Raw genomic sequence first — 26,031 nt, 5'->3', positions numbered from 1 at the left:
AAATCACACCCTCTGGTCTACACCCAGGCTACAGTGTGTGTGTGTGTGTGTGTGCTGAGTGGCCACTCTAGAGTGGGCCAAGGGCCAAATTCAACCCAGAGATACATTCTGTTTGGGTTGAAAAGTAAGGAAGTTTCATATAAAAACCCAGACTGCCAGTTTCTCTTTAGAAAGGTCAGGTAATACAATCCCATGTGGCTGCAGCTGAGTAGCAGCTGCTCCCCTTCAATGAGACACTGGCTTCCCAACTGGCCCCAGTCCCCACCCTGCCCTAGTGCCAGGCCAAGAGTTGGCTGCCATTTGTCACTCACTAGGGTGATATTTATCTCCCTCCAGCCCTTGGCACTTAGCCACTGACACAATCCACCTGGCCCCTCAAGTCACTTGAATTTGCAGGCCCTGCTGTGTAACATGGTAACTAACACTCGCCTTTCGGGGTCTAAAATGATATATGCTGACAACATCATCAACTGAGCCAATTCAATGAAACTTGTGATCAGTGTAAACAAAAATCAGTCAAATGATTGCTTCTGCCTGAACTTGGCAGAAATCAAGTATGATGCCCTCCTCTGTCACACTGCCGTTACCTTTCTGTCATCCTGTCTCCTGGCTGTCACACCACATTCCACTCCCTCGCCAGAGGCAACCCTGTCCTTCATGTCTCTCCCTGGGGGTGCTGTTGAGCATCTGGGAATCCCAGCTCTTTCCCTTTATCCTGGGGACCCAGATAACAGGGTTGTACTTCATGGACCCCAAGGGGCAGCTGACTTGAACCAGGACCCCCAACAGTCAGAGCAGAGAGGCTTACTTGAAATCCTCCGGGTCAGGCTGTATGTAGACTTAGATGTGTCTGAGGATGAGCATCTCCGATCTGGGGAGTTGGTCCGTGGGGTCAGCGGGACGTCACTGGCTGTGTGCACAGAGTCCCCATCCTTGTCACTGCTCCGGCTGGCCAACCTGTAGGAGGGAAGAGGTCTCAGTGACTGTCAGAGAATCCCCAGGGACTGGCACCTCTGTCCCATGGGGGACAGACCAAGGATGAAATTGCTCTCAGGCCCAGTCTATGCAACTCGGAATAATGCAAATTTGAAATAAATTCTCAATAGCCCTTAATTCTCAATAATGTCTTGCTTTTTGCACAAAAGTGATGTGAAATAAATGAATATTTCCCAATTAGAACAATCTGCCAAGAATTTGCATAATTTCAAAGCTGAGGCTGGGGTGGGGGAAGGGATATGTAAACTTATTCAGGATATTGCCACACGGGCACCACCTGACTAAACCAAGATCAGTTCAGTTCAGTCACTCAGTCATGTCTGACTCTTTTCGACTCCATGGACTGCAGCACACCAGGCCTCTCTGTCCATCACCAACTCCCAGAGTTCACTCAAACTCATGTCCATTGAGTTGGTGATGCCATCAAGATGGGACCTCTCAGTCTTCAGTCTGGAAGGAACCACGTGGCTGTTTAAATGCATTAGAACTTCTGCAAGTAGTTTTTGGTAAGAATTATCTTGTTATTTCAACAGTCACTATGTCTATAACATCTTAAAAAAACATCCTGTAACGATGTCACTCAAAGGTTCTTGGGACTTTTGTGGTGGTCCAGCAGCTAAGACTCTGTGCTACAAAATGGCCCTGAGAATCAATAATTTAAGAACAACAGTTGGGTGCATAGAAACACCAGTAAATAGCAGCAACCACAACTCAATGTTCTCCTAATAAAGATTAGAAATGCTGGAAAAATAGAAAGTACACTCTTTGTGGGTTGGGGTACAAAGTAGTACTTAAGGGCTGGCTCAAGGCAAGTCCCTCTCTCTCCCTCCATCTCCCTGTCTGTAAAATGGGACTAATAATAGTACCTGCCTTACATGGTTACTTTGAAGATCGAGCTAACATATATAAAATGATTAGAACAGTGTTTGGTATGTTCTAGGTAGGTGCTCGACTGAGCGACTTCACTTTCACTTTCCACTTTCTTGCCTTAGAGAAGGAAATGGCAACCCACTCCAGTGTTCTTGCCTGGAGAATCCCATGGACGGAGAAGCCTGGTAGGCTGCAGTCCATGGGGTTGCACAGAGTCGGACACAACTGAAGAGACTTAGCAGCAGCAGCAGCAGCAGGTAGATGCTCAATACATTTTAGCTGATGTTAGCAATATTATAGCAGAGGTGGCTTTAATATCCCCCAATACTCACATAGCTAGTGAGGATGCTGGGAGTGGGGGTAAGAGGAGGGGAGAGAGCTGGCAAAGTGGCCGTGAGATTGATGCTGTTGATAACAAGCCGCTCAGCCATCACAGCCACAGACCAATACCTTCCAAGACTGCATCCCCCAAGTTGACATTTAAACCTGCGGAGAAACCAATCTCGAAAAATGCAAATTTCAAGTTCTGGGAGGTCAGAGGCATCCTGTGCATGACATGAAATGGATCTGATGTTCTTCCAAAGCTAGGGTCACAGCTGGGACAAGCAGGCATGTTACGGGGGCAATGCCCAGTGCCTCCCACTCCTGGTCAAGAATAGGAGTACACAGCAGATGAAACGTGGGGCCGGTGGGGGCATGGAAGGGAGACGGGATCACACTAGATCAGTCTTTCTCTCCCGTAAAGCGAACTCCCATCAGTCTTCAAGGGACAGTTTAAATGCCATTGCTTCCTGAAGCCTTGGCTGCCTCCTCTCAGACATAGTACCAGGGTATACTGGGCCACCCCTGCCTGCTCTGCCACCACCAAACCTCCATGCCCTCTGTCCCTTCTACCTGGAATGCTCGTCCTGCCCCATCACCTGTCTCATTCCTCCTTATCATTCAGCTCTCAGCTGCAACAGCACCTCCTCAGAGAGGACCCAGCAGTCCAGTTGCCTCTTCCCAGCCCGTCTCCCCTTACCCCTGCACCTATTTTTTTGTCCCCCTCCAGCACATACCTCGTTTTCAGTGTGGCCTGCCTGCTTCTCCTTTGCATCTGAGACTAAGCCAGAGGCCCATGCAGGCAGAGGCAGTGTCTTTTTCGTTCACCACTGCCCTCCTAGCATGGCCCCTGGCACATGTGGGGTGCTCTGATTTATTTTTTCAGTGAATGAATGAATACACATTTCTGGTGGCTTTTATCTGACTTACTTTGTGTCACAGTCACCTGAGTGCATGGCTTGTCGCCCCTCCCATAACAGGCTACAAATCTTAATGTTGGCATCTGCTTTATTAGGATCAAAGGTGGCAGCAGCTACTGAGCACCTACTATGTGCCAGGCACTGTGCTAAATGCTCTATCTGAACCGTCATTTCAGGCTTGAAACAATCCAGGAGTTAGGTGTTATGAACCACCCCTACCCCTTTTACAGACAGGGAAACGGAGCCCTGGTCAGGTGGCGGGAGGGAAGGAGAATGCATCTGCACCACGGAATGGCAGAACCCCAGTGGAGTCCAGCAGTACCAGACTCCGGACTACATGCCCCACAGTAACGAGCTGGGCATCCCCTAGGAGACCTGGAAGAACCCTGCACATAGTAGGTATTTTTGGACAAAGAAATAACCTAATTCACTCTTCAGTGGGGGTCTTTCTGGCACTGCCATAGAAGGAGCCAGTCGGATGGTACCATATGGTGAGTTGGTTTTCCTGACTCTCATCAGCCCAGTCCAGCCCAGGAAAGCTGCAGGTCCCACACGACAAAAGCATATGTGACAATTAATGGTGTGTCCCCTCCGATCACACAGGCAAAGACCCAGCTCATCTGCCACATGCCACCCCACAGAGAGACACATTCTGTGGTTCCCGGCTCAAATGGCACAGTAGGAATGTACTGCAAAGCCTGTACTCTTTGACATTTCTGCTCCCTGCCTGTTTGATAACATGCAACTGCCCGCTTGGTAAATAAATCTGGGGAAAGCACAAGCTGTAAATTCTCTTTCTGGAGGATTCAACCTGCCTCCTCCTTACAGATTTCTCTTAACATTTGGTATGATGTTTACTATCAAAAATGTCCTCGGTGCTATCCAGGATTGAAGGAAGACCTGGGTCACCTTGGGAAGCACACAGGTCATATACAGCTGTTCAGACGTGCACCACACAAGTCTAGGTGGTCTCGCTCACCATGACCACCATGTGAAGGGTGCCCCCTGAAGCTATGTGGTGAGTTGGCTGCTGGAAGTTTCCAGCTCACTTCTCTGTTTGTAGCATAACCAAAACAAGTGTCTTCCCTGAGGGTGCCATCCCAGAAAGAACCCCCCGCTTGCACAAAGGGTCAGCGACCTGAGCAAAACACAACTGTCCTCCAGCTTAGTAGCCATACATCTGTAACACTCACCATCTGAGGCAAACAGGCTGTGATTTTCAGTGTCTATCAGGGGTCTCCTCTGGTTCAAAAGAAAATCCAAATTCCTTAATCTGGCATTTGAGACCCCACAGAACCTGAACTTGCAGGCTCCTTTTGTCTGATTTCCCCAACTCTTCCGAGATGCAGTGTCCCACCTGTGGTGTTTGTCTACCCTGGATCTAGTCACAGTATCCAAATTGTTTATTACCCAAGCCAGCAAACTTGGGGCCCACTGCCTGATTTTGTAGAAGTGTTATTGGAGCATAGCCATGCCCATTCACTAGTGAATTGCCTGTGGTTGCTTTTGCACTACAAGGATGGAAGTGAGTGGCTGCAATAAAAACTAGTCCATGAGGCTAATATATGTACTCTCTGGCCCTTTATAGGAAAAGTCTGCCAACTCCTGTTCAACTAGCTTAGTTCATGTGTTTCAGGTAGAATAACCCTCTCCTTGGTTTCAGGTCAGGAAACCCAGACATTATCCCAGAGCTTTTTCCTCCAAGCAAAAGTGACTGGATCAAGTGATTGGCATGTGACCCAAACCAGAGCAATGAGAGCCTTTCCTGATATTTTGCTGCTGTCAAACATAATGCAAAGAAAAAAGAAGGCTTAAGAATGAGGGCAATACAGAAGAAACAGAAAGAAAGACAGAGAGAGCACATACACGCACATCCATGACATCATCTGAGCCCCTGGATACAGTTATGCCTGAAGCCATTTTCCCAGAACTTTTCCATAACAAAATTCTATGCAGAACTGTCATATGTGTGTGCAGGATGTGAATACACAACTAATTTATTTACCTGCTTTATCTCCTATAGTGAAGTGAAAGAAAGTGAAAGTCACTCTGTCGTGTCCGACTCTTTGTGATCCCATGGACTGTACAGTCCGTGGAATTCCCCAGGGCCAGCATACTGGAGTGGGTAGCTGTTCCCTTCTCCAGGGGATCTTCCCAACCCAGGGATCAAACCCAGGTCTTCCAAATTGCAGGTGTATTCTTTACCAGCTGAGCCACAAGGGAAGTCGAAGAATACTGGAGTGGGTAACCTATCCCTTCTCCAGCGGATCTTCCCGACCCAGGAATCAAACTGGGGTCTCCTCCATTGCAGGTGGATTCTTTACCAGCTGAGCTACCAGGGAAGCCCTTATCTTCTATACTAGATATTAAATCCCCTGAGCATGGGAACAGGACTCCATCTAGTCTTGTGCCTCCTGTAGTACCTGGTACATAGGACAACCTCAAGAAATAACTACCAAAAAAACCTGAGCTTAACTTTTCAACAGCATAATTGACACTTTCAGGACTCAGTTTCTGCCTTCAGGTTAATCAGCTGGTCAATAACTATTTTTTGGAATGAAAAAAGACAGATAATTGCCGTGCCGTCACAGAGCTGGAATTCTTCTGAGCATGGCTTTAAAGACACCAGATGGGCTGAGCCAACCTCCATCACTAGAAAATGGGAACAATCCCTTGATTAATGAGCTGGTTTCACCAAACATCTCAACTCTGTGCACAACTGAAGGATGCAGGCTACAACCTGTGAGTCAGGGAAGGTTCCTTCACATAGTCATTACATCAATTTAAAGAATCTCTCAATAACTTAATAATGATAGAGATGAATACTTACTACTGTGCTAAGCATGTTACATGCATATGTCACTATTATTAATAGCAACCCTATAAAATAAGTTCTATTACTTCCCCTACTTTACAGATGAGGAAACCCAGACCAAAATAGGGTAAAAAGAATCACTTATGTTTATGATTGCCAACAAGGTATTTTTCCATAAACTAATTCATGCAATCATCACAACAACTCTATAAGATAAATACTATTTTTTTTTATCATCCCCATTTGACAGATGGGAAATCAAGGCACAGAGAGATCAAGCAACTTGCCTGAGGTCACAGAACTGGAAAAAATTAGGAGAAGTAGGATTTGAACTCACAGATTGTGACCCAGAGCCATTCTGCTATGAAAATATTCGATACTTGCTTCTCGAAAAAAAAAATCAGAGGATTGAGGCACAACCCCCAGGGAAAAGATGGGGTGCCAGAGGCTTCTGGAATCTTAGCCCAAGGATTTACCTGAGACAGCACAGGATCCCCACTGAGGCTCCAGCTGCGGGCCCTCACACCATCTTCCTGCCTCCCTGGGTGTCCTTCTCTACATCGTGGGAAGCTGCACTTGATGATTCCCAGGCCCTGGCCCTCTAGATTCAACCCAGACTCTGGCCACGCTCCTCTCCCAGCCACAGAGAGGTGGCCCAGACACGTGGCTGAAAAGCTTCAAAACTGCATTCCCAAAATATCTGAGCGACTGGCAGATGGAGATGTTGTATGCAGGCGCGGGAGGAGAGCGAATTGGAAATAAAACGAAAGATGCCAGAGAGAGCATAAACAGCGTTGGAGGACACGATGGAGCCTGGAGGTGTGTTCTGCTTCCCTGTTTCTGAAGTTCTTGCTCAGATCAGCAAAGAGGCACTTGTTTGTTCATGTCATCCATACCAAACACTCAGAGTGTTTAGCATGGGCCAGGTGCTAGGATGGTTTGTCATACTGACTTGGATGGAAAACCTTCAGGATCTGGACATTCGTTGAAGAACAGAGACGCTCACAGATCTCTTTTTCCACTTGGAACGACACTCAACATGATTAAAAGCGCCCACATGCTTAGCATTACACGGTTCGTATCTCAGAAGACCGGTTGTGAAAACCAGCTGAACCGAAGCCCCACCCCGAGCTGGTCTCACCAGCTTGCCAAACGCAATGAGGCACACAGCACAAACCATCAGTGACTAAGAGGTCAATGGAAACACGGCCTTTCCCCCCTCCATACCCCTAGTTGTCCCAGACCCCTCGCAGAAACAGAGAAAAGAAAGGTCTTAAGGTGGCTTTCCAGGAAGTTTGGAGCACTTTTACTTACAGCCAGGGAGGAGTCTGGGCAGGGAAAGGTCCCAGAATCTCAACTTCATCCTCACTCGACTGGCAGCAGCTGGACTCATAGCACTTCTGACAGCAGTGGCGGCAAGTCCATCTGCAGAGCAGCAGGTCGGAGATTCTAGAAAGGAAACCCTGAGCCCATGGCAGGAGGTGGGCAGAGGAGAGATGGGAAGAGGAGGAAGAAGAGGAAAAACACCCACAGTTACAAGCAGCTGATCCCTGATGAGAAATAACGACATTCAGGAGGTCTGTCTCCACGGCTGATCTCTTAGAACAAACTGTTTTCTGTTCCTATTTACCGACTGCAGGTACAAAGATGGCAAACACCAACCAGCTCGAGCCATTAATAGCAAGCAAAACGTTTGCAGGTATTTTCCTTTGTATATGAACGTCTTTCTTGACATGTGGGTGGTTTATTCAACATCGTGAGGGCTATGCAATATGTTCGCAAAACACAATGATTATTACTCTGTCTTCTTGAAAGCAAAGCACAAATATTTTTTTAAAAATAATTTCATGATATTAAAGTAAACAGAGATAATCAAATGGAATAAGTAGAGGGTGGGAAGGAAATCTAGTCTTATTAACTAGTATCTTTTCACTGGGATCTCCCTTCCCTAGAATGGCATGGAAACCGAGCTGTTATCAACATCCGGTTGTTGTTTAATATTCAGCATCCCCACAGCCCCACAAAAGGCTCCAAAATGAAAAGCAAGCATTTCTTGATTAGAAGCCAGACGAAACAAATCACCGAATTCACTCACCTCGTTTAAAGGTTCCAACTGCCCTTTTAGAGATCCACGTGAAGCCAAGGGGCACAGGGGGCAAGGGATGACACAGAGAGAGAGACAAGACCAGTTTAGCAATATTCCTGCAACTCAAAAAAAGAAAAAAAAAAAAAAACAAAAAAAAGCCCTGCTTCTTTCCACTTACCATCCTGGGAAGGGAGCTGACCTCCTAACAAGGTGCTGCTACCTTCAGGGCTGCTGGTAGCCTCCTGGCTAACCAACACCGAATAAATGGGAAACTTTAGCATTTCGATTTGATTTGCACCGTATGCTGTTATGAATCAGAGCGGGTGGATAGATAGTCATGCTATCCAATGCAGCCACACTTCAGGAGAGGAGCAAACCTTCCTATACAGAAATAGCCATGAAGCCAACCCAGAAGGACATGATTAGCTAACTTGCAGGCAGGCACAGCATGGATGTCACTTGGCTCCCCCGCCCTCCCAGAGGCCCTACCTTCCAATTCTGCTCCAATGGTGGGGAGCTTCATATGACCACCCACAAATAGAGGGAGCGGAAAAGAAAGCCATAGTCTGGTCCCCGGGAAGAAGGGAGGGGCTCCCTTCCATCTTCAGCCCCAGCCCCACCCCAGCCTCTTCTCATCGGTTCCCAAAGCACAGACTCCCCCCACCCCCTTTCTGGGAAGGGTCTTCACAGTTTTCCAAAAGGCCAAGTAAACCAAATAGGTTAGGAGGAGTCTCCCATGGAACTCAGAACTTTGAGTCAAGGAAAAAGCTAATCATCGTTCTCAATTCTTTTGCAAGGTGAAGAAGGTCTTAATTTGGTACCACTATATGTAACATCTTTCTAACAGTTGCAAATCCCACCCCTGCCTTCCTTTTTAAACAGACAGCAGACCCCAGCTCAGAGCCTTGCAGACAGACTAGCTAGCTAGAATCCAAGAATGTGGCATTATTCTCATTGTATTTTTCCTATTGCCTTCAGTTTCTATCAGGTGACCCTGGTTTTCTATTATGGTAGTGACATGACGTTTCCTTTTCATATTAAAGTTAAAATAAAGCACAAGTCCATTTATAGAAAAGAAATTAAGTAAATAACATCACAGGTGGTACATAGCTCGTGAAAAACTCAAAATCCTTGAAGTGATAAGGGATTTACTACAGTTTGGGGGGAAGAAGTCTTGGACACCAATCACAAGGGGCAGGGGGAGATACAAAACTGGGAAAAGAGGCACTCGTCCTGGCCTCATCAGTGGCTATTAGTCATGTGACTCAGGCAAGTTGGGAGTCTGAGCCTCAGCTACCTCTTTGCTTTAATGGAAGGGCTAAGCGAGGACACTATGAAAAGGCTCTGTGCTGCCTAGTATCTGCATGCTTTCTGTGGCTTATGAGAACCAGACAGTTTGTCAAGTCCACTTGGATCCTGTCAGGCACTGGGGACTGTCCTGGCCGACAGAGTGGTGAGGCGAAGAAAGCAGCAAACAGCTATGCCCTCATGGGGCTTACATGAGAAAGCACTTCAACATGCTCACGGCAAACTGCAGGGTTAAAGGGATGCTTTATCACAACGATCCAGGCTCACAGGAAGGCGTTTCCTGGGCATACAGTGATCAAAAGAGAACCATTTCTAAAACCATGATGAGCAAAGGCAAAGCTACCTCAGGGGTCCTGCCTAGGTGCAAGGTGAGTGTTAGGGGGCAGAGAAACCAAGGAAGAGGAAGGGGAAAGGGAGATGCGCTGAGGCACCCAAGCGTGCTGAGTCTTTGAGCCCTAGGCTCAGGTGTTTGACCCAATGGAGGAGAACTGATTCGAGCCAGAAAAAAAAAGGAGGAAGGAAAGTCCGGATATTCTAGAACAAGGGGTGCAAGCTATGACTCAAAGACCAAATTCAGCCTGCAGCCTGTTTTTCTATGACCCTCCAGCTAAGAAGTGTTTGTATATTTTTAATTGGTTGAAAAAACTTTAAAGATGAATACTTCTTGACTCGTACAAAGTATATGAAATTCAGTTTCAGTGTCCACAAATAAAGTTTTATTTAAACATAGCCATGCTCATTCATTTACTAGTGTCTCTGTGTAGTGCCATAATCAAGAGGTGAAGTGTTGTGATACAGACCACTCAGCCCTCAAAGAAAAACAAATATTTACTATGTAGGCCTTTACAGAAAAAGTTAAACACCTTGTTCTAGAAGAAAAGTCAACATCACCGGGCCATCCTCATACCAGATGCTTAACAAATCCCTCACCAATCCCCATCCCACCCCACTCCTAGGCCTCACCACAACCGCTAAGCCCCTGAGTGGCCTTGGGCAAGTCACTTCATTACTCGGTGCGGAAGACAGTCATTAAGAGCCGTAGAAGCCCGTTCTAACGTGGTCCAGGTCTCAGTGCGTGGTCCTTGATGGGCAGGGACCATGCTGCTTTCTCAGCTGTGTTCCCGGGGCCCACACATATTACATGTCACCCAAGTGTTTGCTGAACGTGTTCAGTGGCCACTCCCCCCCCAACAACATCCCCACAGTAGGTGAACAGTAAATGTGACCTTCATTGAACTTGAAAAGATGACCTAAGGATTCCATGAAAGGGAAGTCAATGGAGCGAATCTAAGGCAGGAGAGGGATGGGGCGGCTATGAGCGGATGGCAGGGCAGAGGTCCCCGGCAGGTGGAAAAGACTAAGGGCAGGAGGAGGTGCGAGTGTGAGCCAAAGTGGGAGAAGGTACCAGGAGCCCCTCCAGTGGTGGGCGAGGGCAGAAGCGAGCCCAGAGGCACCCGTCTGCCTCTGGGGAGGCAGAATGTAGGAGCCCGTGGGTATCACTGCCAGGGGCAAAAGACCCAGTGCCAGAACAAGCAGCTCAGCGGGTCTGACCGCATGACCTTGGCGCTGACCCGTCGCCGCTTCCCCCCTCGTACTGAGGAGACAGGTCTCTTAGTCAAGCATGCCCTCCTCAAGAAAAGGAGCCTGGAAATTATTTCAGCCTAAGGATTCTTGCGGGGTGTCCCCAAGATGAAGGGAAGGGGGGTCCACAACTCCCAAGGCAATGGCCCAAAGTAATCGGCTGCCCCCCAACACCACCAGCGCGCCTCCAGGGTGTCCCCCACCCCTCAGCACCCAGTGCCCGGGAGAGACGATGTCCTTGTCCCTCCCGGCCGGAACAGCTGCCTCCGGCTCGCTCCGCCGGCCAATTAGCCAGAGCCGTCACCAAGGCAACGACAGCTGGCGGGCCGGGCGGCTGGCGCGCCCCGGGCCGCCCTCCCCGCGGCCCCTCCCCTGGGGTGGGGTGCCCGAGAGACGGGGTGGGGGAAGGGGGAGGAAGAAAAGTCCGCCCCACCCCCATTCCTTCCCCAGGAGGTGAGGGCGCGCGTGCAGAGAGTCCACTTGGGGCCCTTCATCCCGGGGTGTGGGGGGGGTCCCCAGCCTCTTCTCCTGGGGCGCACCCCCGCTGCTGCACAGGTTGCCTTGCGCTCAGGCACCCTTTTTCTCGAGGCAAGTTTTTGGCAGCCCAGCCGTGTGCCCTCCCTTCCGCGCGCTCACAGTCAGAGGGGGCGCGGCACCCCCCCACCCCACACCGCGGACCTGGCCCCCCGGCCTCAGCCCTACCTGGATGTACGCCATTTTCGCCCGCGCGCACTCACTCCGGCCCGGGCATGGCGCCGCCACGGCCACTTTGCCCTCGCCAACCGGAGAGAGGGGAGAAAGCAAAGGGGGAAAGGAAGAAAAAGGCAGCCGGGTGGCCCCAGACGTGACTGGCGTGGCTGATGAGCGGCGCCCGCCCCTCCGCCGGCCGCCCCGTCCTTGCCTTCCCCTGCGTTCCGGCTCCGGGAGTCGGGGCCGCCTCCCAGGTTGGGATAGCTCGGGCGCCCAGGGCCCCCGCCTCGGCCTCCCTCGCCGTCCCGCGCTCCCCCCGAGGCTCTCCCCAGGCGGGATTAAGGCCGGGGCGCCTGGGGAGGGAGCCCGGGGCAGCCGCGGGGACTGCAGCGACCCCAGCGCAGGCGGGGCCGGAGACGCTGGGGCCCGGGCGCGCCAGAGGCGGGGGAGGGGACCGGGACGGGCAAGGAGGTGGGAGGGGGCGGTGCGCGGGTCAGCCCATCCGGTCGGCACCGGGGCTGGCACCTACCGAGAGCAGGGCCCCCGGGGCGGCAGTGAAGCTGAAAGGGCACGGTCCAGCCCGCAGCAGAGTCTGGAGCCGGGAGGGTCCTCCCCATCCAGCCCTTTCCTAGACCGGGTTGGAAAAACTTTATTCCCGCCCCACCCGACGCGCCTAGAACTGTTGCGGTGAGGAATGCAGAGGCCAAGCGAATGGAAGCCTCAAGTTAAGATGGGGCCTTGGGAGCCCCGAGGGAGATGCACTGGCGAGGGCGGCAGGTGCGCGCGGAGAGACCCGAGCGTCCCTTTACCCTAAACCTGCTCGACTTGCGCCCTGGGCGCAACAGGTCTGGCGCGGGGCGGCCCAGCAGCGCCACCCAGCGTCGCGCCCAGCGTCCTGCGCGTCTCTGCCCGCTGGAAGCTCCGCGCCAGCGAGCGTGCGCCCCCGGGCGTGTCCACCCGCCAGCCTGCCTGCCCACGTGGCTGGGGCGCCCTGGGCCTGGAGGCTTCCCCCAAACCGGTCCTCCCACCCCAAGGCCACAGAGCTGGGGCTGACTCTCCACTGCGGTATCTGAGGTGGAACACTACCCTCTGCAAGTTCTCTTTTTAAAATGTCCAGACATTTTCAGTTGCCAGTTTACCAACCATTTAACCTTCCAGCGACTCTTATCTTTTCATCAATAAAAACAGCATAAAATTTCTGCCCTGCCTATCCTCCAGGACTGTTTTTGTGGGAGTAAATGAGGAAATGAACGCGGAAGTTATGAACAAAAGGTGTAATACACATATGTGTAAATATTTCATGTAAATATCTACCATACATACACATTTCTAAGTATGATTTCATTTGTAGCACATGGCATGTAACATATGTCGAGTGCTTATAATTTCGCAGGCATCTCGCTCAAACATTTCGTCTTGTCCTCCCCTGCCTTGCTCATTCCTGTATGTCTGGCAGAGTGCTGGTGTGTGTGGATGCTCAGTCAAGTCCTCTGTCCATGGGATTTTCCAGGCAAGAATACTGGAGTGGGCTGCCATTCCCTCCTCCAAGGGATCTTCCTGACCCAGGGGTTGAACCAGGTCTCTTGTGTCTCCTGCACTGGCGGGTGGATTCTTTACCACTGAACCCACCTAGGAAGCCCAGCAGAGTGCTTGACTCCTCTTATCTTTCTGAGGAGGGGGGCACTGCAGCTCTCCCCAGTTTACAGATGGGGAAATTGAGATGCACAGAGGGAAAGTCACTACCAAAGCAGGACAGGTGGCAGCTGACGGCACTGGCATTTGAACCCACATGGTCTGCACTCCTAAAACTTGGTGCGTATCCACGATGTTTCTTTTGCAGTGATGGGAAGTGATGCTTGGTGGGGAGAGGGCTTCACAGAGGAGGGGTTCCTCCTGGGATGGGTGCTCCCCCGGGGTACTTAAGGGAAGCAGAGGAGTTCCCCAGGTGTTCCTGTGAGGAATAGCTAAGTGTTTTGAGACTGTGCCGGTCTCAAACCTTTTAACATTTTAAAACCTTTCACAACAAATTCTATCTTTTAATTCTCTGATAGGCTTGAGGTGGGTACTGTTACTGTTCCACTCTTTTAGATGAGAAAAAAAAAATGGAGTCACAAAGCAGTGAAGTTGCCCAGGGGCTGTCCATACAGCATCAAGGAGCTGGAATTCAAGCCTAGATTCCCTAAACCCAAATCCTTTCCTAGCCACTGCCGGATATTAGGGAGAGGGGGGTGAAATCCTTAGGGTTAGTTTCATGCTTTAATCTGTAAAAATTTAAAGCTGTCTCAGAATATCGAACACCCCTCTGCCAATGAAGAAGATTATTTGAAATGGGGATAAGAGAACAAACCCCTGGAATTACATCAATAAAGCACTTTCATGTATGTCAAGCACCTGGTAGGCAATGGGTACGTAATAAATGCTTGTTGAATAAATACATCGATGGTATTATTAGCTAATGTGGGTGCCTCCAACATATGTGCCTCCACATACGTTCTTGTATAATCCTCACCAGAGCCCTACAAAGTGGGTACTGTCATCACCCATTTTACAAGTGAAGAAGTTGAAGTTCCTGGAGGGGAAGGGAGTCACCCAACGTAAACAGGGAGAAAGTGACAGAGACAGGAGAAAAGTGCAGATCTGGTTGACTGGAAAGGTCCGACTCTTTAGGGCTGCACCATCCTGCTTCCAGTGAAAGAAGGAACAAAGAAATGGGTCCTGCGTCATTCAAGAGGGGAGTGTCAGAAGTCACTTCAGGGTCCCCAGCTCTGCTAGCCTCTCCCTGCCCTAGAGAGGACCCACAGTCCAGCTTTGAGGTGTAGCCTGGACTCAGACCAAGGCTGCGCCTGTTTGGACAAGGCAGCTGGCACCTTCACGGATCTCAGTAGAGAAGCCCCAGGCCAGGACAAATGTGTGGGATTGCATGTGACCTGTGGTGTGATAAAGGGAGGTCCAGGGGGCTATCAGGGTACCAAGTATTTGTGGCCCCCACTAGTGTGGTGAGACTCAGAGAATGCTTCTTGAGGTGTGACCTTAAGTGTGAAGTGTTAGTCGCTCAATCATGTCCGAGTCTTTGCGACCCCATGAACTGTAGGCTCCTCTGTGCATGGAATTCTCCAGGCCAGAATACTGGAGTGGGTAGCCTTTCCCTTCTCCAGGGGATCTTCCCAACCCAGGGATCAAACCCAGGTCTCCCACATTGCAGGTGGATTCTTTACCAGCTGAGCCATAAGGGAAGCCCAAGAATACTGGAGTGGGTAGCCTATCCCTTCTCCAGCGGATCTTTATAACCCAGGAATCAAACTAGGGTTTCCTGAATTGCAGGTGGATTCTTTACCAGCTAAGCTACCAGGGAAGCCCTGCCTGGGACTTTATCACCAACAGAAATCATGTATATTCCTATCACATTACAGTTGTTGCAAATAACTTGACATTTCATTGACACTCTTTACTGTTTGAAAATTACACCCATTATTGGGCCTCCATGCTAGATCTTTCTGTTTAATGCATTAATGAAGAAGCACATGTGCTGTGCTTCATTGCTCAGTTGTGTCTGACTCTGCGACCCCATGGACTGTAGCCCACCAGGCACCTCTGTCCATGGGGATTCTCCAGGCAAGAAAACTGGAGTGGTTTGCCATGCCCTCCTCCAGGGAATCTTCCCAACCCGGGGATCGAACCCAGGTCTCCTGCAATGCAGGCGGATTGTTTACCATCTGAGCCACCAGGGAAGCCCAAGAATACTGGAGTGGGTGAAGTGAAGTGAAGTTGCTCAGTCATGTCCGACTCTTTGCAACCCCATGGACTGTAGCCTGTGAGGTTCCTCCATCCATGGGATTTTCCAGGCAAGAATACTCGATTGGGTTGCCATTTCGTTTTCCAGGGGATCTTCCTAACCCAGGGATTGAACCCAGGTCTCCCGCAGTCCGCAGACTCTTTACCATCTGAGCCACCAGAGAAGCCCAAGAATACTGAAGTGGGTAGCCTGTCCCTTTTCCTGGGGATTGAACCAGGGTCTCCTGCATTGCAGGTGGCTTCTTTACCAGCTGAGCTACCAGAGAAGCCTGAAAAAGCACATATATTACCATATTTAAATTTAAATTTGGTTTTAATATTTTGATAAATATATATCAGTATAATTTCACTATAATCGTATATACCCTACTCTATGTTGAAAAGACATTATTCCAAGGTGGGGTCTATAGGCTTCAAAAGACTGGCAGGATGTCCATGGCAGAGAAAGGATTAAGAAGCCCTGGAGGTTGCTTAGAGGTCAGAGGGCAACTCCAAGGAGCTTTTTAGCTAAAGTGAGGGGAGGGAGATGCCAGGTGAGATTTAACAAGTAGGAGGGGCCGGATGTCTGGTAGCTTTGTCAGTTACCCAGTAGAAGATCAGTATGGTAAGGTTGAGAAAGATTTTGGCATGAGTGTGTGTGTGTGTGTGTGTATGTGTGTGTGTGTCTGCAGGCCTGAAGGCAGAGAGACTGATGCAGCAAACCAGGTAAGAAGCAGTGTGAGTCTAAACCAAGGTCATGGCAATGTATCAATGCCTGAAAGTGAATAGACAATGATAAGGGTGTGGAAGGCAGGAGAGGCTGGAGGAGGGCAGGTTTGCCGGGAGAGGAATTCAGGTTTTGTGTTTGAATATGTTGATCCTCAGATATGTATTGTCTAGGGTTCCTGAAAGAAACCCAGTTCAATTCAACTTGAGCTAAAAAGAACTTATGGGCTCATTAACTTGGAAGGCCAAGGGCAAATCCCAGTCACGGCTGGATTTAGGGCTGCAATGAAATCACTTTCTCTCCATATCTCACCTCTTCACAGCTTCTCTCGGAACTCTGGATTTTTTGCCCCCTGAAGTAGGTTTGATTCACATGGCAGAAAAATGGCTACTCGTGCCTTGAGCTTATATTTTAACAGTTTATGCTCCAAAGGGAAGAGAGACTTTGTACACAATCTTAGGGAAAAACTCTAATTGGGCCTGCTTAGGTCACGTGCTTACCTTGGGACCAAGCACCGTGTCCAGAGGATCCAGCACTGTGTCTGAGTCAGCCTGGACCAGGTGACCGGATATGTGTGGGTATCATGAGCCAGCATGACCTCACAAGGACCCAGAGAGGAGGAGAAGCAGTTCTCTAAGAAAGATTCTGGGAGACAAAACAACAACAAAAAACACCCATAATGATATGCAGTGGAATATCAGATGGAGATGCCAATGGGCAGGAGATGCCAATGGTTCATGTTCAGCCCCTCCTAACACAGAAGGACAGAGTCGAAGATCAGGAGATGAGGCTTCAGTCACCTCCTGGTGGCACTCCTGGGCTCATCACTATCTACAGGGTCTAAAAGGAACCTGGCCTCTCACCTTCTTCCCTCAGAGACCCAGCTCTGGATGGCAGAGGCAGGCACATAATAATGATTTTCTCTTTATGATCCCTAAGAAGGTAGTGAGAGGTGGCACTGCAAACCACAGACCTCAGGATACCTATTATAATCAAAAGCACCAGAACAAAAGCAGTCGGTGGCATCCATATGGGCAACACACATCCTGGTTAGGTGACTTTCTATTTCTGCCCTACGGGCTGACGGCATCATCTCCCAAGTCAGTTTTAATTATACAGCTTCCAGAACATGCCATTTAGCGCCAACCCTGGGCAGTGTTTCTGAACACCGTGGAAATAAGAAGTCTCTGGGCTAATTAAACAGCTGGTCTGGAAATAGGAAGGGCGGCCCCAGGGCTGACATCCCAGAGTAACCCTCTGAGGAACCCTGCGTAGGAGTCAGACCTCTTTCATCCCTATCCTCATCAGGGACAGTATGGTCTGAAAGCTTTGAGTCCAACCTCACCCACAAAATAACTGTGTGGCCTCAGGCAAGCCATTTAATCCCTTAGTTTTCCTCACCTGCAGAATGGGTGTAATGCTTCTCTCCCAGGGAAGATATGAGATGAGGCCAATGAGAAAAATGCATATGAAACACTAGCACGTAATTCAAAACTAGTGGCTTATTTCCCCCATCAGATCACATCAGATCAGTCGCTCAGTCGTGTCCGACTCTTTGCGACCCCATGAATCGCAGCACGCCAGGCCTCCCTGTCCATCACCAACTCCCGGAGTTCACTCAGACTCACGTCCATCGAGTCAGTGATGCCATCCAGCCATCTCATCCTCTGTCGTCCCCTTCTCCTCCTGCCCCCAATCCCTCCCAGCATCAGAGTCTTTTCCAATGAGTCAACTCTTCGCATGAGGTGGCCAAAGTACTGGAGTTTCAGCTTTAGCATCATTCCTTCCAAAGAAATCCCAGGGCTGATCTCCTTCAGAATGGACTGGTTGGATCTCCTTGCATCTGCAACCATGGTGCCTCTTCCTGTTTTACAGTTGGAAGGGAAGAGTGTGTTAGGGAGGAGGAAGGGATAACTTGGAGGTTAAAGTCCTCACTTCTGGAGGCAGATGGACCTGGGTCTAAGTCATACCACCTGCCACTTAGCAGCTGTGTGATTTCACACCTTCTGAGCACCTCCACTTCCTCCTCTGTGAATGGGATGCTAAGAGTCACTGTTTCCTGGAGACGAGGATTCTACAGGCCACCTTCTATTCATTCCTTAGTACAGTGCCTGCCACCAAGGAAGGTCTTAAGAAATGCTATCGCTACTTTTCACTTTCAAAATATATTCACACCACACAAACAAGTCACTCTATTATTACTAGTCACTGTACTAGATGTTTCGTCTACCCTGAACCGTCATTGTCCTTTTCTGCTCATGGCCAAGAAAGGGAAGAGAGGGAGCTGGATCACACGCTAGGACATTCATCCTCAAACCTGACTGCACGGAAGAGTAGGGGAGTGGCTCTCTTGTTAATTTCCCCATTCTTAGACTCCTCACCCGAAATTCTGGTGCAGTGGAGTCTGGGGAATGTGCATTTCCTAACAAGCCTCTTAGGGTACGCTGATGCAGGTGGTCCAAAGATTGACCTTGACCTCTGCACACTAGAACAGTATCTTTATGAAGGTCACACATTTCCACTGAGGATGATCACCACCAGCCAGGCTACCCCGGGAGAGTCATTACATTGGCTTCAAAGGATCAGGGTGGGAGGTTGCATGGAGGCCTGATGGTGCCCATAAGCCCTGAAGATGTTTGACTCACCAGTGATGCTTGACCTCCAGCTGATCCCTGCATCCCACTGAACATCCCTTATCTTGCCTGCTGCCTGCTGGCATCACTTCTCAGGCTCTTGCTCAGATGAAGAAGTCTGAAGGTCTAGCCTTTGAAACCCCGCTGAAGCCCCTACCCTGTATCACCTCCAGCTCCCACAGGGGTTCAAGAATTTCTACCACATATGCTCCTGAGGCTGGTAGCTATAGTCAGCCCAATCCTCTCCACCCCATGATTCAGAGAAGGGTAATTATTTAGCCTTCAAGAAGGAAAATCTGAGGGCGATTTAATAATGGGCTGCAAACATATGAAGAGTTGTTAGCAGGGAGCTAGTGACCACCTGTTCCCTCTCTCCGCTGTGACTAGGAGACACAGAGATGGGATTACGCCAGGGTAAGCATGGGCCTACATCACTGATGTGATTTCAAGGGGCAGCATATAAAATCTACCTTCCTGGAATTTATGGCAGGGAAGGAGTTTTGGATCTGGTGTGTCATCTCCCTCCCAGAGGCTGGAGAAAGACCTGAGGCTGTGAGCCACATCAAGACAGGGATTTTATCTTATTTGGCCCTGGGCCCTGGCACTGGGCACATGTAGACCAGCGGTTCTAAAGAAGGGCCCCTGGCCCGGCAGCATCAGCATCATCTGGGCTCTTGCTACAAGTGCAGAATCACAGAAGTCACCCCCATCTACTAAATCAGAAACTTGGGGAGTTAGGGGGACCAGCAAGCTGCAGTTCAACAACCGCTCCAGGTGATTCTGACATCACTACTATGCATTCCACTCACCTGGGGCTCTTGTTAAATACAGTTTCTGATGCAGTTGGCCTGGGGTGGGGCCGAGATTCTGCATCGCTAGTGAGCTTTAGTGGGCTTCCCTGGTGGCTCAGTGCTAAGGACCCCACCTGCCAATGCAGGAGACCCAGGTTCGATCCCTGGGTTGGGAAGATCCCCTGGAGAAGGAAATGGCAACCTGATCCAGTATTCCTGCCTGGGAAATCCCATGGACAGAGGAGCCTGGTGGGCTACAGTCCACGGGGTTGTGAGAGTTGGACACGACTGAACGACTGAACAACAGCAATGCAATGAGCTTTAAGTGATGCCGATGCTACTAGTCCCTGGACCAAAGTTTTGAGTATTGAGGATCCAGAACAATGCCAGTTTATGTCATTGCTCTGCTTCAAATCTTCCAATGACTCCCTTCTCATTTAAAGTAAAGTCAAGAGGTCCCACGTAACCTGGCCCCCATTATCTACCCGCTGTGCTCATCTCTGTTCCCCTACCCTTTTCTCACTATACTTCAGCCACACTGGCCTCCTTGCTGTTCCTTGAACACAACAGCAAGTTCCCACCCAGGACTTTTGTATTTATTCCTTCTGCCTGTAACACTCCTCCACCTAGGCTCCACCATGGCTCACTCTTTCAGCTCTATGACAGGGAGCTTCTCGGATGGTCCACTGTTACTCTGCTTCCTGCTATTGACACCTTCTCCTCATCTCCTAACCACTGACTGTGAGTGGGATCTGTCATAAGCCTAGAGATGTCAATTCTGTGATTAGGTTACATAAAGCAGTAATTTCTACCTTGGTAGCAGACACTTTCCCTGGCTGGCTTTCATGACAAAAGTTCCCACGTGAGGACTGATGCTGAAGCTCCAATAATTTGCCCATCTGATACGAAGAGCTGACTCATTGGAAAAGACCCTGATGCTGGCAAAGACTGAGGGCAGGAGAAGGGGGCAACAGAGCATGAGATGGTTGGATGTGGCTTCATTGACTCAGTGGACATGAATTTGAGCAAACTCGAGAAGATAGTGAAGGACAGTGTAGCCTGGTGTGCTGCAGTCCATGGGGTCACAAAGTGTCAAACAAAATTGACCAACTGAACAACGACAACAACCTATGTCAGAGAGACCCACCCACGTGACAAGGAAATAGGGGTGATTAGGAAGGAGTTGAGACCCTCAGTCCAATTCCCAAAAGGAACCGAAATTCTGACAACAACCATGTGAACTTTGAAGCAGATCCTTCCCCAGCTGAGCTTTTGAGTGAGACACCCAACCCCATTAGACATTTTGATTAAAGACTTGTAAGAGACCCTGAAGCGGAGGGTCCAGCTAAGCCATGCTCAGCCCCCTGACACATAGAAACTGTGAGATTCAAAATAAATGTTGTTTGAAAGCAGCTTGAGGCTGTGGTAATTTGTTAGCATTAGATACCTTCAGGTTTGGCTCAGATGTCTCCATTTCAGTTGAATCTTCCCGACTTTCCTCTTTATAATAGCAACCTCCACTTTCTGCCACGAACACCCTATTCCTTTTCACCACTTAATTTTCCCCCATAATACATATCACCATGTGATAGAGCTTATATTTTTCATATTTTTATGGCCTGTCTCTCCCACTGAAAGTAAGCTTTCTGATCTCAGGGTTTGTTTTTTGTTTGTTTGTTTTCTGTCTTTTTCTCCCATACCCATATCCCTAGTACCTAGAGTAGCGCCGAGCATGTAGAAAGCACTCAGTAATACTGCTGAATGAATGAATGAATTCAGCTGACTGTCTTCCTCCACACAGTGGGGGAAGCCTTACAGTTTTTCACTATAGCAACCTGGTGAAGAAGGAGGTTTTTCCAGACATCTGTACACAGTGGTCCTCCCTTATCTGCAGTTTCAGTTACAGGGGTCAACTGTGTTTCAAAAATATTAAATGAAAAATTCCAGAAATAAACAATCCATCTGTTTTCAATTGCATGCTCTTCCGAGAAGTGTGATGAAATCTTGTGCCGTCACATTCTGTCCTCCTGGGCCAAGAACCATCCCTTTGTCCAGCATCTCCTACCCACTGGTCACTTAGTGGCAGCTCAGTTATCAGGTGGACTGTTGCTGTATATCAGTGCTTGTGTTCCAGTAACTCTTCTTTTACTTAATAATAATCCCCAAAGCCCCCTTCAAGTCCCCAAAGCCCTGTTATGGTGAATAGGCTTGCATAACTCAGTGAAGCTATGAGCCATGCCATGCAGGGTCAGCCAAAATAGATCCTAGTGAAGAGTTCTGACAAAATGTGGTCCACTGGAGGAGGAAGTGGCAACCCACTCCACTATTCTTGCCTGGAGAGCCCCAAGAACAGTAGGAAAAGATATGACACCAGAAGATGAGCCCCCCAGGTTGGAAGGTGTCCAGTATGCTACTGGGGAAGAACGGAGGGCAATTACTAATAACTCCAGAAAGAATGAAGTAGCTGAGCCAAAGCAGAAAAAAAGCTCAGCTATGGATGTGTCTGGTGGTAAAAGTAAAGCCTGTTGCTATAAAGAACAATATTGCATAGGCACCTTGAATTTTAGGTCCATGAATCAATTTTAGGTCCATGATACAGTCAAGCAGGAGATGGCAAGGTTGAATATCAACATTTTAGGAATCAGTGAACTAAAATGGATAGGAATGGGTGAATTTAATTCAGATGACCATTATATCTACTACTGTGGGCAAGAATCCCTTAGAAGAAATGGAGTAGCCCTCATTGTCCACAAAAGAGTCTGAAATGTGAAATGTAGTACTTGGGTGCAATCTCAAAAATAACAGAATCATCTCAGTTCCTTTCCAAGGCAAACCATTCAACATCCCAGTAATCCAAGTCTATGCCCCAGCCACTGATGTCAAAGAAGCTGAAGTTGGCCTTGGAGTACAAAATGAAGCAGGGCAAAGGCTAACAGAGTTTTGTTTACTATGACATGCTGGTCATAGTAAACACCATTTTCAAACAACACACAGGACGACTCTACACATGGACATCACCACATGGTCAATACCAAAATCAGATTATGTCTTTGCAGCTGAATATGAAGAAGTTCTGTATAGTCAGTAAAATGCAAGACCTGGAGCTGACTATAGCTCAGACCATGACCTCCTTATCGCAAAATATTGGCTTAAATTGAAGAAAGTAGGGAAAACCACAAGGTCATTCAGGTGACCTAAGTCAAATCTCTTATGATTATATAGTGGAGGGGAAGAATAGATTCAAGGGGTTAGATCTGGTAGACAGAGTGCCTGAAGAACTATGGATAGAGTTTTATAACATTGTACAGGAGGCAGTGACCAAAACCATCCCAAAGTTAAAGAAATACAAGAATGCAAAGTGGTTGTCATGAGATGGTTGGATGGCATCACCGACTTGATGGGCGTTAGTTTAAGCAAGCTCTGGGAGTTAGTGATGGACAGGGAAACCTGGCGTGCTGCAGTCCATGGGGCTGCAAAGAGTTGGACACTACTGACTGACTGAACTGTACTGATACCCAAATGAATGCACAGTTCCAGAGAATAGCAAGGAGTGAAGAGAAGGTCTTAAAAAGAATACTGCAAATAAATACAGGAAAATGATAGAATGGGAATGATTAGAAAGCTCTTCAAGAAAATTGGAGATACCAAGGAAACATTTCATGCAAAGATGGGCATAATAAAGGACAGAAACAGCAAGGACCTAACAGAAGCAGAAAATATTAAGAAGTGGCAAGAATATATAGAAGAATTGTACAAAAAAGGTCTTAATGACCTGAATAACCACGATGGTGTGGTCACTCACCTAGAGCCAGACATCCTGGAGTGTGAAGCCAAGTGGGCCTTAGGAAGCATTACTACAAACAAAGCTAGTGGAGGCAATGGAATTCCAGCTAAGCAATTTCAAATCCTAAAAAATAATGCTGTGAAAGTGCTGCAAATCAGGAAAACTCAGCAGTGGCCATAGGACTGGAAAAGGTCAGTTTTCATTCCAATCCCAAAGAAGGGCAATGCCAAAGAATATTCAATCTACTGTAAAATTGCATTCATTTCACATGCTAGCAAGGTCATGCTCAAAATTCTTCAAACTAGGCTGTAGCAGTTTGTGAACCAAGAACTTTTAGATGTACAAACTGGTTTAAAAGAGGCAGCAGAACCAGAAATCAAATTGCCAACATCTGTTGAATCATAGAAAAAGCAAGAGAATTTCAGAAAAATATCTATTGCTGCTTCACTGACTGCACTAAAGCCTTTGACTGTGTGGATCACAACAAACTGTGGAAAATTCTTAAAGAGATGGGAATACCAGACCACATTATCTGTCTCCTGAAAAACCTGTATACAGGTCAAGAAGCAACAGTTAGAACTGGATATGGAAAAACAGACTGGCTCCAAATTGGAAAAGAAGTACATCAAGGCTGTATATTGTCACCCTGCTTATTTAACTTATATGCAGAGTACCTCGTGCAAAATGCTGGGCTGGATGAATCACAAGCTGGAATCAAGATTGCTAGGAGAAATACCAATAATCTCAAATAGCAGATGATATCACTCTAATGGCAGAAAGTGAAAAGGAATTAAAGAGCCTCATAATGAGACTGAAAGAGGAGAGTGAAAAAGCTGACTTAAATCTTGATATTTAAAAAAATTAAGATCATGGCATCCAGTCCCGTGTTTTTTGGAAGTTAGTTCTAGAAGGTCCTGTAGGTCTTCATCGAATCATTCAGCTTCAGCTTTTTCAGCATTACTGGTTAAGGCATAGACTTGGATTACTGTGATATTGAATGGTTTGTCTTAGAAACAGATACCATTCTGCCGTTATTGAGACTTCATTCAAGTACTGCATTTTGGACTTTTTGTTGACTATGAGGGCTACTCCATTTCTCCTAAGGGATTCGTGCTTACAGTAGTAGATATAATTTTTTTTTTAAAAGATGTTCTTTTCATTATAGGGGACTGGAATGCAAAAGTAGGAAGTCAAGAGATACCTGGAGTAACAGGCAAATTTGGCCTTGGAGTACAGAATGAAGCAGGGCAAAGGTTAAAAGAATTTTGCCAAGAGAACACACTGGTTATAGCAAACACCCTCTTCCAACAACACAAGAGAAGACTCTACACATGGACATCACCAGATGGTCAATACCGAAATCAGATTGATAATATTTTTTGCAGCCGAAGATGGAGAAGCTGTATACAGTCAGCAAAAACAAGACTGGGAGCTGACAGTGGCTCAGATCATGAGCTCCTTATTGCAAAATTCAGACTTAAACGAGAAAGTAGGGAAAACCACTAGACCATTCATGTATGACCTAAATAAAATCCCTTACAATTATACAATGGAAGTGAGAAATAGATTCAAGGGATTAGATCTGATAGATAGAGTGCCTGAAGAACTATGGACAGAGGTTCATGACATTGTACAGGAGGCAGTGATCAAGACCATCCCCAAGGAAAAGAAATACAAAAAAGGCCAAATGGTTGTCTGATGAGGCCTTACACATAGCTAAGAAAAGAAGAGAAGCTAAAGGCAAAGGAGAAAAGGAAAGATATACCTATATGAATGCAGAATTCCAAAGAATAGCAAGGAGAGATAAGAAAGCCTTTCTCAGTGATCAATGCAAAGAAATAGAGAAAAACAACAGAATGGGGAAGACTAGAGATCTCTTCAAGAAAATTAGAGATACCAAGGGAACATTTCATGCAAAGATGGGCACAATAAAGGACAGAAATGGTATGACCTAACAGAAGCAGAAGAGATTAAGAAGAGGTGGCAAGAATACACAGAACTATACAAAAAAGATCTTCATGACTCAGGTTACCAGGATGGTGTGATCACTGACCTAGAGCCAGACATCCTGGAGGGTGAAGTGGGCCTTAGGAAGCATCACTATGAACAAAGCTAGTGGAGGTGATGGAATTCCAGCTGAGCTATTTCAAATCCTGAAAGATGATGCTGTGAAAGTGCTGCACTCAATATGCCAGCAAATTTGGAAAACTCAGCAGTGGCCACAGGAGTGGAAAAGGTCAGTTTTCATTCCGGTCCCAAAGAAAGGCAATGCCAAAGAATGTTCAAACTACCGCACAATTGCACTCATCTCATACGCTAGCAAGGAGAAGGCAATGGCAACCCACTCCAGTATTCTTGCCTGGAGAATCCCAGGGATGGGGGAACCTGGTGGGCTGCCATCTATGGGGTCTCACAGAGTCGGACCTGACTGAAGTGACTTAGCAGCAGTAGCAGCAGCATATGCTAGCAAAGTAATGCTCAAAATCCTCCAAGCAAGGCTTCAACAGTACATGAACCGTGAACTTCCAGACGTTCAAGCTGAATTTTAAAAAGGCAGAGGAACCAGAGATCAAATTGTCAACATCCGTTGGATTATCAAAAAAGCAAGAGTTCCAGAAAAGTATCTACTTCTGCTTTATTGACTGTGTGGATCACAACAAACTGTGGAAAATTCTTAAAGAGATGGGAATACCAGACCACCTGACCTGCCTCTTGAGAAATCTGTATGCAGATCAAGA

General features: G+C 47.9%; 1 protein-coding gene and 1 long non-coding RNA gene across 6 annotated transcripts in view; both read right to left on the bottom strand.

Annotated features, from left to right (window-relative positions):
• The window catches only part of SYT17 (synaptotagmin 17), an 88,833-nt gene extending 76,800 nt beyond the window's left edge, over positions 1–12,033 (bottom strand). For 2 of the 5 annotated variants that reach the window (XM_044935603.2, XM_025274660.3), the window contains exons 1-4: positions 8,187–11,148; positions 8,018–8,040; positions 7,237–7,385; positions 809–957 (exon numbers count right to left, since the gene is read on the bottom strand). In XM_044935603.2, coding sequence (XP_044791538.1) covers positions 809–957; positions 7,237–7,385; positions 8,018–8,040; positions 8,187–8,289 — 424 coding nt within the window. In that variant the 5' untranslated portion in view covers positions 8,290–11,148. Of the gene's footprint in view, positions 1–808; positions 958–7,236; positions 7,386–8,017; positions 8,041–8,186; positions 11,149–11,599 lie in introns of those variants that run through there. The other 3 variants (XM_025274659.3, XM_025274657.3, XM_025274661.3) reach the window with 3 other exon arrangements.
• Positions 12,034–17,840: 5,807 nt separating this feature from the next.
• LOC123331593 lies at positions 17,841–20,500 on the bottom strand. Its single transcript, XR_006548315.1, has 2 exons — positions 18,731–20,500; positions 17,841–17,949 (listed from the first exon to the last, which is right to left on the bottom strand). It is a non-coding gene; the product is annotated as an uncharacterized LOC123331593 (long non-coding RNA).
• Between the last annotated feature and the right edge of the window lie 5,531 nt (positions 20,501–26,031).

This window comes from Bubalus bubalis, chromosome 24 (genome assembly GCF_019923935.1).
Source record: "Bubalus bubalis isolate 160015118507 breed Murrah chromosome 24, NDDB_SH_1, whole genome shotgun sequence".
NCBI lineage: Eukaryota > Metazoa > Chordata > Mammalia > Artiodactyla > Bovidae > Bubalus > Bubalus bubalis.
Note: the sequence above shows the minus strand (reverse complement) of the source record. Positions and strands in the feature narration are given on the sequence as shown.